This window comes from Trichosurus vulpecula, chromosome 1, assembly GCF_011100635.1.
Source record: "Trichosurus vulpecula isolate mTriVul1 chromosome 1, mTriVul1.pri, whole genome shotgun sequence".
NCBI classification, from domain to species: domain Eukaryota; kingdom Metazoa; phylum Chordata; class Mammalia; order Diprotodontia; family Phalangeridae; genus Trichosurus; species Trichosurus vulpecula.
This window is the reverse complement of record NC_050573.1, coordinates 33949564-33965264: the sequence shown is the minus strand read 5'-3', so window position 1 is coordinate 33965264 and position 15701 is coordinate 33949564. Positions and strand designations below refer to the sequence as shown.

General features: G+C 35.2%; 1 protein-coding gene across 13 annotated transcripts in view; it reads right to left on the bottom strand.

The window, feature by feature from the left end:
* The window catches only part of ATXN2 (ataxin 2), a 119488-nt gene that overhangs the window by 4015 nt on the left and 99772 nt on the right, over positions 1–15701 (bottom strand). For 8 of the 13 annotated variants that reach the window (XM_036754883.1, XM_036754900.1, XM_036754910.1 and 5 more), the window contains 4 exons: positions 13194–13378; positions 12519–12651; positions 7220–7273; positions 1179–1324 (listed from right to left, as the gene is read on the bottom strand). In XM_036754883.1, the coding sequence (XP_036610778.1) occupies positions 1179–1324; positions 7220–7273; positions 12519–12651; positions 13194–13378 (518 nt within the window). The remainder of the gene's footprint in view (positions 1–1178; positions 1325–7219; positions 7274–12518; positions 12652–13193; positions 13379–15701) is intronic. The other 5 variants (XM_036754832.1, XM_036754841.1, XM_036754824.1 and 2 more) reach the window with 1 other exon arrangement.

The window sequence follows — 15701 nt, the reverse complement described above, 5'->3', positions numbered from 1 at the left end:
AGAGGAAGGAAGAATTAGTGACCAGGAAGCTTTCCCCCTTCATGCAGAAAGACACTGAGGTTAGCAATAGCACCATAAGTGGAGAAGGATGCACACAGAGAAAGGGGGGCTGGGCCAGGAAAGGGACCAACCACATAATTTTCCTGAAACTAGAAGGGCACAACTCAAAACTGTACTGTCCCAGGCTGTCAGCGTAGGGATGCTCGCGGGTGTGCAGGGGAATTGTCTCAGGTTATTGCTCAGTAACAGCTGCACAGATCACACGCTGGCCCAACTTCCTTGGACTCAAGGCCCTGAGACAGGCCAAGGAGGAGCACTAGAGCAATACAACACCAAGGCCCTTATTCAGCACAAAGCCTGAAAAAGACAGGAGTCCTTTTTCCTTTCCTTCCTTCCCTTTCCTGGAGTTTTCCGTTCTTTTCCAACACTCAAATGGATCTGAGTTCTTACCTATCCATTTCCAATGACACCTACTGCAATTCAAACCATGACAACCAACTTTGTGAAACACCTGTCCGTGATGATTTTTTCTATGAATAACTTCACCTCTGCAGGTTCTAACCTTTAATAAGAAACTAGTACGGACAGCTAGGTGGTGCAGTGAGTAGAACATCGGCCCTGGAGTCAGAAAGACCCGAGTTCAAATCCAGCCTCAGATACTTGACACACTTACTAGCTGTGTGACCTTGGGCAAGTCACTTAATCCCAATTACCCTGCCTTCCCTCCTCAAAAACAAAACAAAAACACCCTCGTCTTCTAGTATAGCCTCTCATAACTGAAGTTTTTGAGAGCAAAGCAATGCCTATTTATAGACTATTGAAATACAGAGAGCTCTGTCTTAAATATTATTAATGATCTCAGATTACTCACATTGGAGATAGAAAAAAATTTCATTTTTGAGTCATAAATTAATTTTAAAGATTAAATTTCTATTTTAGAGGAATTGTTTTATAGTAGTCATATAAAAATTTACATTATATAAATTAAACCATCAAAAAATCATAAGGAAATAAAAACTCTTTAGAAGACAGTCCCCCAAAAGTCCTTGTTTTAAACAGCATTATATCTTTTTATACCATTTTCAATATTGGCTCCAATAACAACGGAAAGCCATCCATGTGCTCAGATCAATCAGCTGTAAAATCTGGCAGGTGTCATCCTGTATAACTCTCCTTACCTGCACAGGGCTGGGAGCAGTGTGGCTTCCCGAATGTTGGTTCTGTTGTTGTCCAGTGGGGGTGGCAGAAGGCTGAGGATGTGGAGTATGTGGGTGCAGGGTAGCATTAGGATGGGCATACTGCTGAGCAAGGGAACCAGTAGAAACTAAACCAAAAGAAAAAAAGGAAGACTATAGCCACTTGCTTTATACAATAACATTAACTACTTTTTTATGAGTCTCATTAACTATGTATCAGACGGTCAAAAACTATCTAGCTTGTCATTACTAATCTCCATTTTCTCAAGAGGATCTCATTTATACGAGTGGCATCTATTAAAACTATGCACCCTCTTAAATTCTTAATAAGAGTTATTAACATGTCTCACTAATATAGATTTTGATGATCAGTTTATAAAACATTCTGAAATCTAATTCATTTGAATTTAACAGAATAAATACTAGAAAAGAAAACTTAAAAGTGTAGGCAAATCACACATGGAACTGTGCATGTTTATATAACATAACAATTTCAATTCAAGTATGATCATAAATACACTGCTAGGCCTTCATTTTGCTAACCTCACCATGCTACTGTTCTGGTGTTGGCTTTACAGTAGTCGATGTGCACATATTCTCAATCTAGGGTGTGTATACAAAATGCCCACACAGGTATACCCTGAACATTTAGGGCTCCATAAAAGCCATGCACAATATTCTGAATTAACAATCAAGATCTAGCTGTAGGTTTTCCCTACAGTCAAATGAAGAAAATCTTTCTCCTGATTTAAAAAAACAAACATCATTTTTTGCCATCCAGTAAAGCTTCTTAGAAGCTACCCCAGAAGCCACTATCATTTTGTAACATGGAGATAATAAAACTTTCTGAACTGTAAAGAAAATTAAATCTACCATTCAAAACTATCCATTCCTCAAGGTGGGGGTTTAGCTGCTAGTCACCAAGGAAAGTAGAAGAGCTAATTTAAATTTAAAACTTAGTTTGTTAGAGACAGGAACAAAACCAAATCTTGGTGAGTGCTAGAGTAAGTTGTATTTTGGTTACTATTTTAAAGAAAAAGTTCATTCTATTCCCCAAGGTTTCCAAAGGCAGCATATTTGAAACCAATATAAATCAGATTGAGACTACAGTAAGGATAATTAACAAAATGTTCACCTATGTGAGCATCTGCATTTATCCACAAATCCCAGAATTTCTCAAGAGCTGAGCTTGCTTTCACAATGACCCCCAAAACAGTTCCTTTGGTCTCTCAACACACAATACTATGGGCTACAGATACTCGTAGGCAGAAAAGAAACCTTCCCTTTCACTATCAATTCACTGTTCCCAAGTTTAATTTGACTAGGTGACTGTGGAGTTAACAATGAGCATCATGCAGAGTGTTAGGTACATGAAACAAGAGTTAAGCACTGTCATGATACAAGGCTTTGGAAAACCAAGGGCCATGAAACCTGGTCATGTTTTCCCCTATGGCACAGAAGACACCAAAGAGCCTCTACTATGTTATGTCATGATCACCTGTGCATCCATTGCCAGAAACACAGTCTGCATTAGTGGACTTGAATTCCTAGGGACGAGGATTTTAAATTCGTTAAAACAAAAGGAATGTGGTTTTATCCATTAGGAAAAGCTTTCTGACTGGAAGACACAAGACACACTGGAATGTGCTAAGAAGGATGACAGGACAGGAACTAGAGCTGGAAGGGACCTCAGAGGCCATCTAGTCCAACCCCCTCATTTTACAAATGAGGACACTAAGCCCCAAAAAAGGCTAAGTGCCTGCTGAAGGTCACAAAAGTAATGAGGCTGGAGGTAGGATTTGAACTCAGGTCTTCTGACTCCAGAGCCAACACTCTTCCCAATGTACACTTCTACATCTCAGGAAATTTGTGTCCTCTCATTGTCTGGACTATTTAAGGAAAGAGGTGAGATAGGTATCATGCATGGAGTCAAGGGGTCAAAACAGAGAAATTCTGAAGTCCCACTATTCCGTTAAAGTATTCTCAGTGTCAACAAACTTACTGGCTTAACTAAAAACCACCACCCGTACCCACTCAACAAGCTTATTCTCCTTCTTCCACAGAAGTCTAGCTATTGGTCTAAGCAGTAATTTGTACTCTTATGACCTATAATTCTCCACTGCTATAGAGGGGGAAATACTTGACACGAAAGGTCTTGAGTTATTAATCTGACTTACCTGTCCTTACTAAAACTTTATACAAATATTACAATGGCAGGTTCTGTTTTGAAGTAACTAAATTTGACTTAAAAAGATAAGCTTCACAAAGTCAAGCTTCTCTAACAATTTCAAACCAAAAAACAGTGATTTTTTTCCTTGTCTCTTTACAAGAAACTTCTTAAATGCTTCATTTGCAGCAGGACCAAACTCTTATCACAGGGAAACTACACACAGCATTACTTTGCAGTAATATAAATTCCCACTAAGCACATCAAAAATCACTCAAAACTCAATTTATGAGTTTTTGTGAGGGTCTTGGACAAAAAGACTTACTAAGTTTTCTGGTTTACTTTACTCAAAAGGCCTGAAATTAAGTTCTTTAAACCTGTTGTTTGTAATTAGCTTCTAACCAAAAACACATAGCATACAAAGACTAAAAAAAGGCTTTTTACCACACATATAATTAAGTATAATTATTTTTAAATCATGTTGAAGAGCCTTTTCTACTTTTGTTACTTGAGCAAGTCTGATAAAAAAAAAAGTGACAAGTTTCTCTACTAATAATCTCCATTAACAGAAATCCTGGCTTCTATACTAATCATTTATGCTGAAGGTGTGTCAAATTAAGCAAGTTAATGAGTAAGAATAAAATTCATAAATGTAAGTTTAAAAATGTCTAAAATTATTGCTCAAAGAATTCAACTTAAAGATCTTTTTTCATGGACAGACTGTGTTCTATGAAATTCTGCCATCCCTTATTCTTACAGGTCTAAAATTGAAACAGAAGAGTCAGTATTATGTTCTATAAAAAGTACTTCTAGAAGGGCTGAGCCATATCCCAACTTTTACCATGTAGTGGAAACATTTCAGGTTCACACAAGCGTTTTCAAATGCTCTTACTCTATATATTCACCTGTTACTTTTTTGTAGATGAAAAATTCACTCACAAAAATACAAACACACATCTTTCCCCTACCAAAACTTTAGTAAAACAGAAGTTTAAAGGCACCAAGATATTGGGGTTTTACAAAACAAAGTAAGGACATATTTTAAAATTAACTGCAAATAATACTTAAGAAGTTCTAGTTTAAAATATTTTCTCAAGCTGATCATTTAAACAAAGTGAAAAGTTATTCATTTGTAAGTCAAAAAAATGACGGACACCAGGAAGGAGACTTTAAAGGTTTTAAAGAGGAATTAATATTGCATGAAAGAAGTTCTACTCTCTGGTTCTTAGGGGCATTTTCTTTCCCATTTCTCTAGTTAAAAGACAAGCTGTGTCAAGATCAAATTGTTCCTCTCAGCAATAACTGAAAATTTAGATCATTTGTTCCCTACAAAGGGTCAGGTCTTAGGGATATTTAGGGTTCTATAACAAATACAAAGAAAGATTATTTCTACTGATTAGAGAGTAAAAGAACATTGTTTTCTAGAATTTGAAAGTCAGTTTTTAGTACATTCTAGAATCTTCTATATTTATATGAACTACCACTGGGAATGAGGATTGGGAGAAGGAAATTGGGGGCTTGGTGGGGAGAGGAAGGAAGGACACATAAGTTAAAAGCAACTTGAGGGATTAGGGAAGGGAATTTTGCTTTTAAAAAGAGAAATAAAAAATTTTAAATCTGGACTATAAGGCTATATTTGACAAAGATCATAATAAAAATATCTTTCAGTTCTAAACTATGACCAATTAATGAAGAGGCAGAAATGGGGGAAAGAAAGGAAAGGAAAGTGGAAAGGGCAGTAGATGATATGTCAAATTTAAATTCTTTTACTTTAGCTAGCCAATGAAAAATTATAAATGACCTTTAGTATTCTGACTAGTCCTTCAGCAATTAAACATCATTCATAGCTCATTTTATCAAATATTCCATTAGCTCTGAATGTGAATTCTACAGCAGCTTTCAGGGAGGACAGAGACTGAAGGTCCTTTCCAGCTCTAATGTTTTACATCTATTGCCATGCAAAGCAGCACTACCTCATATGGCAGTTAGAAAGAGAGAAAAAAAGCTCAGGGCTAGGTCAGAGAACCACCACCTAAGTTAGGGAGGGGATGGGCATTCTTAAATATAAATACCAAGAGCCCTCTAGAATAAACCATCCAATTTACTACAAGTAAAAAAACTGCTTACAAATAAAAAAATAAGTCACCACCATGACCTTATTCAATTAAGTTTCATAATATAAGACTGTGTTTTGTTTTAAAAGTAGTTTTGCCATCTTGACCTTGGATGCACAAGCTGGGAGAGATCTCCCAATACAGCAGAGATTTGAAAAACAAAACCCAAATGTTTCAAATTAATGCTGAAGAAAAAGGGGAAGAGAAAAGATGTTGGAAACTGTTTAGAAAGTGAATGAAAGGTAACTAGAACAAACCATAACAAAATGGCTTGACATTAAGAGGAAAAAAAAAAGAGGACATTAGAATTAGCAACTCAACTGTTAGTACCTAAGCAAATGTCCCCTTTTCATAGAGGGGGAAATTCTGCTGAATCAAACAATTACACGCTAGGTGTTGATGATTAAAGACTGTGAACCTTTCAGCTACTTACCAGGAAACTTCTTCCAAGACTACTGCCAGAGACAGTAAGATGGTGAGGATAACTACCATGGAGACCTCAATTTAAGTAATAAAGAACTGACAATGCCTTTCAAACACTGTAAACATATATACATACAGTTTCCCTTTAAGAGTATATACATACAGCAAGACTCCATTTTAAAGAGTATCTGTTAAAGGATTAAACTTGTTAAAATGTCCATATACCAAATCAAAATATGCACATACTAAGTTCTATTTTAGCAACGTAATTTTTGGATACCAAGTCATATTACACTTTAGGAAAATACACACTCTAAATGAAAAAAAAATCTGTTAAAAAGAATATGATATTCGATAGGTTTGTAGAGAACTTTTATTTGCATTTCAAAGGTTCCAACTACAAAGAAAAGTATCTATTAGACATTTCATACAAAGTAAAAAAGTGTTCATAAAATAATATACAAATATTTATTTCTAAGCAATTTCCTGTCTGTTCTTTCCTATCCAAGAATTACTCTAATGTGTCTTTAAAGAGTAACAGAAGTTGCTCTAGGGATGCACTGAAGCATCACTAACCAGGTTTTTGAAAGCCCAAATCCATCACTTTGCCAGATACAAATTTTTTTTTTCAATTGGAAAATTATACATTTCGGGGTTTGGAGGTCTGTGTCCTTTTTGTGACACAAAGAAGCTTCTAGGAAAGATCTTCCCACTTCATTCCAAGCTGGCTCATGACGTATTTGTTCTTCCCTCCACCTATATATTTAAAACCATCAATTTGTTACCATCAAATTATCATTTATATAAAACATAGCATATCTTAGAGAAAGAAAGATGTAAAGGTTTTCTGCTTTGAGAAAGTTATTCACTTAAAAACTTCAAAAGTTATATAATATTTTCTAACCAGGAGACTTAAAAAGAAAATTTAAATGAACAGAAAAAAAATTCCCAGATTGAATCTTAAGGTTCCCAAATAGTAGCTCCTTTTAAAGGACACAAATAGCTTACCCTGATACAAGAAAAAAGAACTGATTTTATATTTTTTAATTGCAATTGAAATTTTGGAATAAGAAACTACTCAACACTTCTGATTACTGTGAGTATCTTTGCTTGGTATACATAAATTAGTGTTTAAAAATTTTTTCCAATTAACTCCAGCTTTTATAAACATGACTTTTTCTCTTTAGTTTTTCCTTTAAGAATGTTAATGGATGCCTTTGTCTGGTACAAGATTATTCAACAAGTCTACTCCTCTAACATATAATCTTTAAAATGTGTTTTCCTGTACAATCAAAATTAATATAAAAAACCCAACTCACTGGCAAAGTAGAAAGAAGGGCCTGTCTCCTTGTTGTATGGTAATTTGGGACATGCTGAATTTGGAAAATAGAAAGGTAAATTAGCCTTTTTAGGTGTGCACTTTCCTAATGTTCTGGAAAGGATGACATTCAATCACTTTCTTCAAGATTGCTTTCATGCAGAATTTATTTTATTACTGACATTCAGCACTTAAAAAATTATCACTAAATTAACTAAAACTATATGGCACTGCCCCAACAGTCACTTTTCTTCTGTACTGGGGTGGTCCAGGTCCACATGTTGACTTGCTAATTGAAAGGAATAAAATTAATATACAACAAAAGACCACTTAACAACTTTGATGCAAATCTTGAACCAAAATAAGATATTTACCTAAGAATTCAAATAAGTTAAATCAAATGACATCTGTAACAAACATTCAAATTTTATAGAAACTATAACTTTATGAAAGGATATTTGTAGGTATCATTCAATGGGCACTTGATAATAATTATTATCGTCATCAATAATACAAAAATGTGTAAGAATTCAGATTTCCCAGTAGCTAAATACAGGAGAGTCAATTTCACTGTGATCATTTTTGTGAGACAGAACAGCAGACAAGCTGGATTACAGAACCAGACAAAGGAAGCAGGGTCACTTCCTAAGGGGGTGAAGTAGCTCTAGCCTTTATAATTTTATCTCCAGCACCTAAGACAGTGCCTGGCCCACTGGAGTTGCTTAATACTGAAGGGACATATAGCCATTTACACACATTCAAAGATCAGCAATTGTTGAATTTATGGTTCCATCTACTCTGACAAAAATCTGTACATCCATCTGCAACATTTTCAGTTGAACAGTAATGTTAATGACCCATTTAAGGTAAATGTGAGTAATGAAAAAATGAAGGACAAAAAAGAAACACTAAGTGTTCAGATAAGCATTCTATATACATTAGAAATTTTAATTAACTAAAGAACATTCAATAACATTTAAAATTCTTTAGACTGTCTAGTTAAGATGTTACATTTTAAATATAATATACTTATGTAAAGGAAAGATGTTGTGTAATTATGCCTTGCTCCAAAGGGCTTTATGTTAATTTATATGCAAACACATTTCTTCATACTTGGGCCTCCAGGAACTTAATACTTTAATAAATAGTAGAGGATCTCATGAAAATAGCACGTGACCAATGAAACGTGTGACATATAATTGTGAAGAAAACACTTATTGCCTAGATTTCACTTTTCGATTTTGGGAACCCAAAGGAAAAACCCAGTAACAAGAGTACAGAATCTCCAAATCCTCATTCCAAACATAACTAAGCCCCATATTTTCAAATTACTAAAAACTACTGGAGACATAGTGATTTTCTGCCATTAAAGAGGGAAAAAAACATAATACCAAGTTTATTCCACAGCTCACAAGTCTTGTTTTTTGTAATACCTCCTCTATTTACTCAAATCCAAGAGGGACTTCATGGCCTACAGAACGCTGCTCTCAAAATACAGGTATTCACCATACTGACCCTAAAACTACTAATACTACTGACACCATACTGTCCTAGCGGACAAAATCAAGTCAGCAGTAAGGGAATACATACAATTTTTTTTTTCAAGGCCATAGTTAACACCATGCTACTGGAATATGGTTATTCTTGGGGAACAAAGGGAGGCAGAGGCTGAAAGAGGAAGTAGGAAATTAACATGCAAAAATACCACCAAAATGTTAAGACACTACCACTGAACATTTTAAACTAAGCATTTTAACCACTTGAAAGGCTAATGAAATGTATTTAAGTTGCAAGAAAGCGATTTTGAAAAACCTTTGAAGAATTCTAGCTTTTACATATATGCACTTTATCTCTTGGTCACAATAGCAATGGACAAGTAACTTAATACTGAATCCCATGCCTAGAGATAATGAATAAGGCTGACTGCCCATTTTACTTTTCAGGGTAAGAACAATGAAATCGTAAATTACAACTAGAGTCCTTCAAAATGCCACTGACAAAAATGTAGCAGTTTGATAATGCTGTTTAAAGAGAGGTGATAGGTCAAGTTAGTCAAGTCCCTGCTTATTACACTAATGATATTTTTTAAGATATGGCAGGAAAACAAATGCCAAAATTGGAAGTACTTCATGAGTCTACATCTCTCTATTACTTAAAATAATAAAACATTTACTAAGTCAGTTGACTGAAAGCTTATGCTTGTTTATTAACCAATCTGACACCAAGAAAATATGTGATGAAAATTAAAAAACACTTGGGCAATAGTCCCTATAATTTTCACCTACACAATATTAATTGTGACTGAAAATAAGTGGTAAGTCTCAATGGCAATGGTGATCTTTTAAAAGCAAAAGAGGTTTAAAATTCTGGAAAAATTAAGCTCTACAAAGATTCATAATCAGATCTCAATCAGGATTTATATTTTGCATTACACTGTTGGAAAACTGTAAAGCCAAAGTGATAATATGAGAAGCATCTGAAAAATGTCTAATCACTTACAAGAGATACTGTCAAGAACATGGCATCTGCAACCTACCACTCAATGATTATAGTGCAATCATCACAGATGAGAGTGTCATCTACCAAAAGTATGGCAGTAAAAGACAGCTTACAAAATGACAAATCAAGTGATACAAATGTACAACCCACTTCAAAACAAATCCTGAAGACTGATTTTGATCAAGATTAGAATGGAAGCCAAAGGAAATAGTACAGAAAACCTTCATTCCTCTTGCAATCCACAGTTCACTCAACATGCAAGGAAACAATATGGAGTACGTACACAAACTGCATCAGGAAGCACTGCTTTTAGAACAGAGCTGTATGGTTTGATTTAAATACCTTATTATTAAGAATAAGAACTAAAAAGCAGAGTTGCTTTAGCTTTTATACCATGAGATCTCAAAGAGAATTTTGTTCAGAAATGGATTCAATTAAGAATTATAGAGCGTGCACCAGCCCTGGAGTAAGGAGGACCAGAATTCAAAAGCAGCCTAAGAACTTATTAGCTGTGTGACCCTGGGCAAGTCACTTAACTCCAACTATCTCCCCCCCCCCAAATAATAATAATTATTATAGAGCCTGAGCAACATTCAAATGCTTTGATGCTCACATGGCTGAGAAAAAGAATTTGTAAATGGTTAAAGTGGAAGATGACTCAGTAAACTGCTTTCTAAATCAGATCCTTTCATGAAAATCCTAATAAGAGAAGCCCCTGGAAAGTTGTCTATGTCTAAGCTTCTTGTATTTTTCTACTGACAATGAAGATATGATTACTCACATGAAATAAAAATTGCCTGAGTTTGCATAAACCTTATAGTTAAAATGATATTTGAACAGGGTCATCAGAAGTTGAATCAATGACTCTGTTCTACTATTAGGTTAAGTCAAACAAGAGCACAAAAAAGTAAGTTATTTTTATATAGTAAATTTCCTTTCCTAACACGCTTTTCCCATTGGATTAGGAATTAAAACCAATTTTGTTGCCTCAAATACCACTAAAATCCTAGGTTGCAAAAGTTTCAAAGGCTGCGCCAGCAGTGTACAAATTCTAAAAGGTCTTACAATGGTCGGGCTTCAAGTAGAGCCAGCATTTGTCATCTAAGGATAAGCCCAATCACATTAAAGAAGGCTCATCACCAGAGGACTGGCAAATATATCACTATTTTCCCAGCCATGACAATTCAAGAAGATAGGTAACTAAGGTACTGAAGGGTTGACATCTTTATTGGCACAGGGAGGAACCCACATAAGAGAGAACTTTGAAGGACTGATTATTTTTTTTAAATCTGCAATCAAGGGTATTCTTATATGGGAATGACTATATTAAACTATAATGTGGCTGCCCACCTTCAAAGAAGAACTAATGTATTAATGAAACATATAAATTAAGTATCTCAATAATCTGGAATTATTTCTGAAAATTTGGATATTTGGTAAATCCAATTACAACATACATAGCCAAACAGAAATTGTAGTTTAAATATTATTTTTAATAGTTTGCATTAATTTCAAAAGGAGAAAGGTGCTGGGCTGGCTTAAACGAAGGCCTATAAAAACAACATAATTTAGACTAAGATTGCTTTTGTTAAACACTATTATGTATTAAATAAGATTAGACACTTTACATTCTGCAAGTTTATTCTCCGTACACTCATGGCAAGTAAGTGTTTAAGTTTATTATGTTTCAAGATAATGCCTACCAAAATGACAGTCTCAAAATATATACAAACCCCAACCTTTTTATGCTGTTCACATCTGATGCAGTATCCTGACATTATGTCAACAGTATCAAAAGCTACCAGTGAGATCTGCCATTTTTTGAAAAATTATAAACATTCTATAAGAACATCACTATAACTAAACTTCCTTAATCTCTCTGTGTGTCAACTGAATTCAATGTAGAAAATATTACTACCTTTTCTAGTTACCCCCTCCATCAGAATTCTTTAGGTTCATTCATTTGATTGTAGGTAATGTTCTCTGGTTCTGATTTTTTTCACTACATTATTTCATAAAAGTCTTTTCAGTATTTTGTATCTTGTTTCAGTATTTTGCTTTTACTTGTCAATCTTATTTACATCACAGTACCCAACTACATTAATGTATCACATTTGATTTAGTCTTTTCTATACTGCTGGACATTTAGGTTGCTTCCAGTCTTCTGTAATTACAAAAACTTCTGCCATTTAAATCTTTCTACAGAGAGCTTTTTTTTTAGACGTCATAAATCCTTCTATTGTTGAATATTAAAATGTCATTTATCTTTCGAAAGAGATAAACACATTATTTCATTTCCTTCCATATTTTTCATAGGCTTTAAAAATGTTTATGTCCCATTAGAATGCAATGAGATATACAGCATAATATGTGGGTCTACATTTAGGGACTCCTTTTCCCATCATTTCAATAGCATTTCATAGTAAGTTACTTTTAAACATACCATAATTAGAAAACCAAAGAATGAAGATGGTGATAATGGCAACACTTTGGCTTATATAGTGCCTTTTAAAAATAACATTATATATGTTGTCATGTCTAAACTTAACATCCTCAGGAAAAGAGGGTGAGAAGTATCATTACCTGCACCTTACAGAAGAAATACAGAGAAATTAAGTGATTCGCTTATACAAAGCAAACCAGGTAGGTGAATTACATCCATTTTTCTACAGTTTACTGATCCTTAATGTTCTGGGGTATCAAGATAATTGTTAAAAATCACAGTCATTTTCAAAATTTTGACAAGCTTAAAAATCACCTCATACAATTTACAATAACATGAACATGAAAACGTTTCCTACCATACATCGCATGTGTCTGCTCATGAGCACCATACTGAGTTGCTGAAGAGGATACTAAACCAGGCTGGGCATGGGCTGGCGGTGCCATCATTCTAGTATTACCCTGTATTACAGGGCTATAGACATGAGGATGCTGTGTTCAAACAAAACAAAACAAAACAAAAGTCAAAATAGAATGACTTAGATGTCAAGAGTCTTTACTCCATAGCTTTTCACAAACAACTCTCATTTCAGAAGGAGATTTCACGTAATAGGGAAGGGAATAAACATTTATATAATGCTACTAAACAAATGAAAAAGCTCCTTGCTAAGTCTTTTAAATGGATCATTGCTACCTAGTAAAAAAGCAAGAAAAAATTTACTAAATTTTTATATGATAAAGATGAGATAGTGATAGCAAAAACACTCTTCAGAAGTATAATAAATTAAGCATCTAAAAGCATCAAGCTTGTCACAAAAAAAATTACAAAAGAAAATTAAGGTTCTCTTTTCCAGTCTAAGTGGTCATTTTATCTGGCGTAAGGAATAATAGTAAGGAACAGAAGGAAATCTTTGCTATCAAACTGCACAAGATAAAAGCAGTATCATGAGAAACAAGAATGCATCAAGTGATGCTTATGACTCAAATGCAAAGACAGAAGGAAAATGAAAACAGTTAAGGAGGGAAAGACTCACCTGAGATTGATAATGTGGCACATGCTGAACAAGAGGCTGATTAGGAAACTGCTGAGGGCTGTAGGCCACATATTGTGCTGAGTAGGCTGGTGGCGTGGCCACGATGGGAGGGCCTGCAGCCGAGGCGGGGTGCATCAAGGTGTTCTGGGGGTGCTGATCTTGCCGTTGCTGTGGCATATTTGGTACTACAAAAGACAGAAATTTCTATTAGGAAATAACTTTCTCGTAAGCCCAAAGATGTAAAAGGTGAAGATGAAGAGTGGGGACAGGAGAAGATTGGTTCTGTCTGGTGTGGTATTTTTTGTTGTTTTTCCTCGTTACTTTGTGATTTATGTTTGGTTTTTTGTTACATTTTGTAAGGAAATAAATTTGGAAAAAGTTTCAAACAGTTATTTTCTTATTTGTACATATTCTCTCTCTCTCTCTCTCACACACACACACACTTTTGCTATTTAGAGGTAGTAGGTGGTGCACCAGATAGCGCACTGGACCTGGAATCAGAAAGATGAGTTCAAATCCCACCTCAGGCACTTAATAGCTATGTGACCCTGTGATAATCACTTAACCTCAGTCTACTTCAGTTTCCTCATCTGTAAAATGGGGATCATAATACCTAAATCATAGAATCGTTGTGAGGATCAAATGAAATATTTGTAAAGAGCTTAGCACAGCTGCTTGGTGCACAGTGTGCTTACGTGACTAAGTTAGATATATTAAAAAGCATGGTTTATTATGATGATGTTTACAAAGTCCTATGCCAATGTTTTCTCATGGCATGGAGGTAATTGTTGCAGATGGAACAGACTGTTGTTATGAGGAACACTTTAGCTAATTAATCAAAAGCTCATCGCCAACAGGCTTGGCCCCCTTGGTGATGGATTATTTGCCCAAGATGATCCACAAATTAAAAATGTACTAAATGAATTTTAAATGGCTTTACTTTTAATACCAGCGGAGAGAGGTGTTAAACTCTGAGGAACCCTTATATTTTTTCTATATTGTGAGAAACAAGAAAAAGGAAAACATGCTACCAAAACTACCACTAAAGCCAAACAAGGTTTACTGACCTCTGAATACAGTATATCAAGCAAATGCAGAAAAAAGGAAATTTATATCAGAAAGGATCTAAAGGGGAGAAATGGAAGAGAAGGGAAAGAGGAAGGGAGGAAAACACCAACCTCTATCATACAATTAGACCAAGCTCTGTCTCATTGAAGCATTCCAGTTTGCCTGCCTTTGATGCTTTATTTTTTAAACTTCAGACCCCAGAAAACCAAAGGCTTGTCCAGACTGATACCTTCTCTACCCTTTCTAATATTCATTTCTTGATTTAGTGTATTTACCAATGCAAACTGCCCCTCCCTTCATCCATGCTACAGAAGCTAGAAGAACCTAAACAGGGAGAAGCCAGAAGTAGGGTCCCACGAGCCTCATCAGCAAGATTCAGGAAGCAGACACTGAGCAGAATCCGGGTCACCTGTTCAGCTCCAAAGACTGAAAGGAGGGACTCCATCTTCTGCAATATCTGACAGCACTTTTCCAATACTGGGTACTCAGTGTTCTGCTACTTTTTCAATCTAGTCAAATCATTTACTTTCTGTTTTTGAACACTGGATCCAAGGCAGAATGTGTAAAACAATGAAACAGCTGATGAAGACCTTGCTATTTCTCTTCTATAGCTAAATTCTCCCTCCAAGAGTCCTGTCAGGGAAGCAGATCACAGAACAGAAGCACAGAGATAAACAGGTGGGCTTTTCCATTCAAATGTAAGCTCCTTGAGGGCAGAGACACTTTTGTCTCTTTTTTGAGTCCCCAGGGCTGAGCAATGCCTGGGCACTTAATAAATGTTTGGAAATCAATTGTTCATCGAGCTAGTAAGATGCAGAGCTGAAATTCAAAAAAGGTTGTGTGATTCTGAAGCCCACGCTGCCTTTCTACATATAAAAGAAAAAATATATAAATATGTATAACAAAAAAAAATGGTTTACTCTTGCAGAGAACATAACGGAAGCCCAATGTTAACCCCTAAAATGGTCTTTTTTTAAAAAGAAAAAACTCTGTACCAAAGGAAACAGTCCATCTCATTTTTCTCCAAGTTCTGACTATGATTAGATGAGGTTTAATTCTTCCTCTCAACACATTCACACCCTGAGTCATAAATGCCCTGTGTTTTGGCATCACACACTTCTTTTATTCATTGAATAGAAAATAGGCAGTGATCTGATAAAGTACAATTTTACATAACATTTTCCTAAATGAAAGTCTAAGCAGCAAAACATGAATCATTTCATTAGAACATAAGCAATAACAGATCTTATTTTGTGGTTTTGCATACACAACATGGAGTATGGTGCCTCGATTATTAAGTAGGCAGCTAAAAACTGTTGAAATGAATATCAAACATTTTCTTTACTTTCTTTTAGAAAAAATAAGCCAAGGGTGGAATTTTTCAGGATGGGGGAAAAAGTCCTGGGGGTATGAGAGCTTTCTAAAGAATTCTGCAAATCG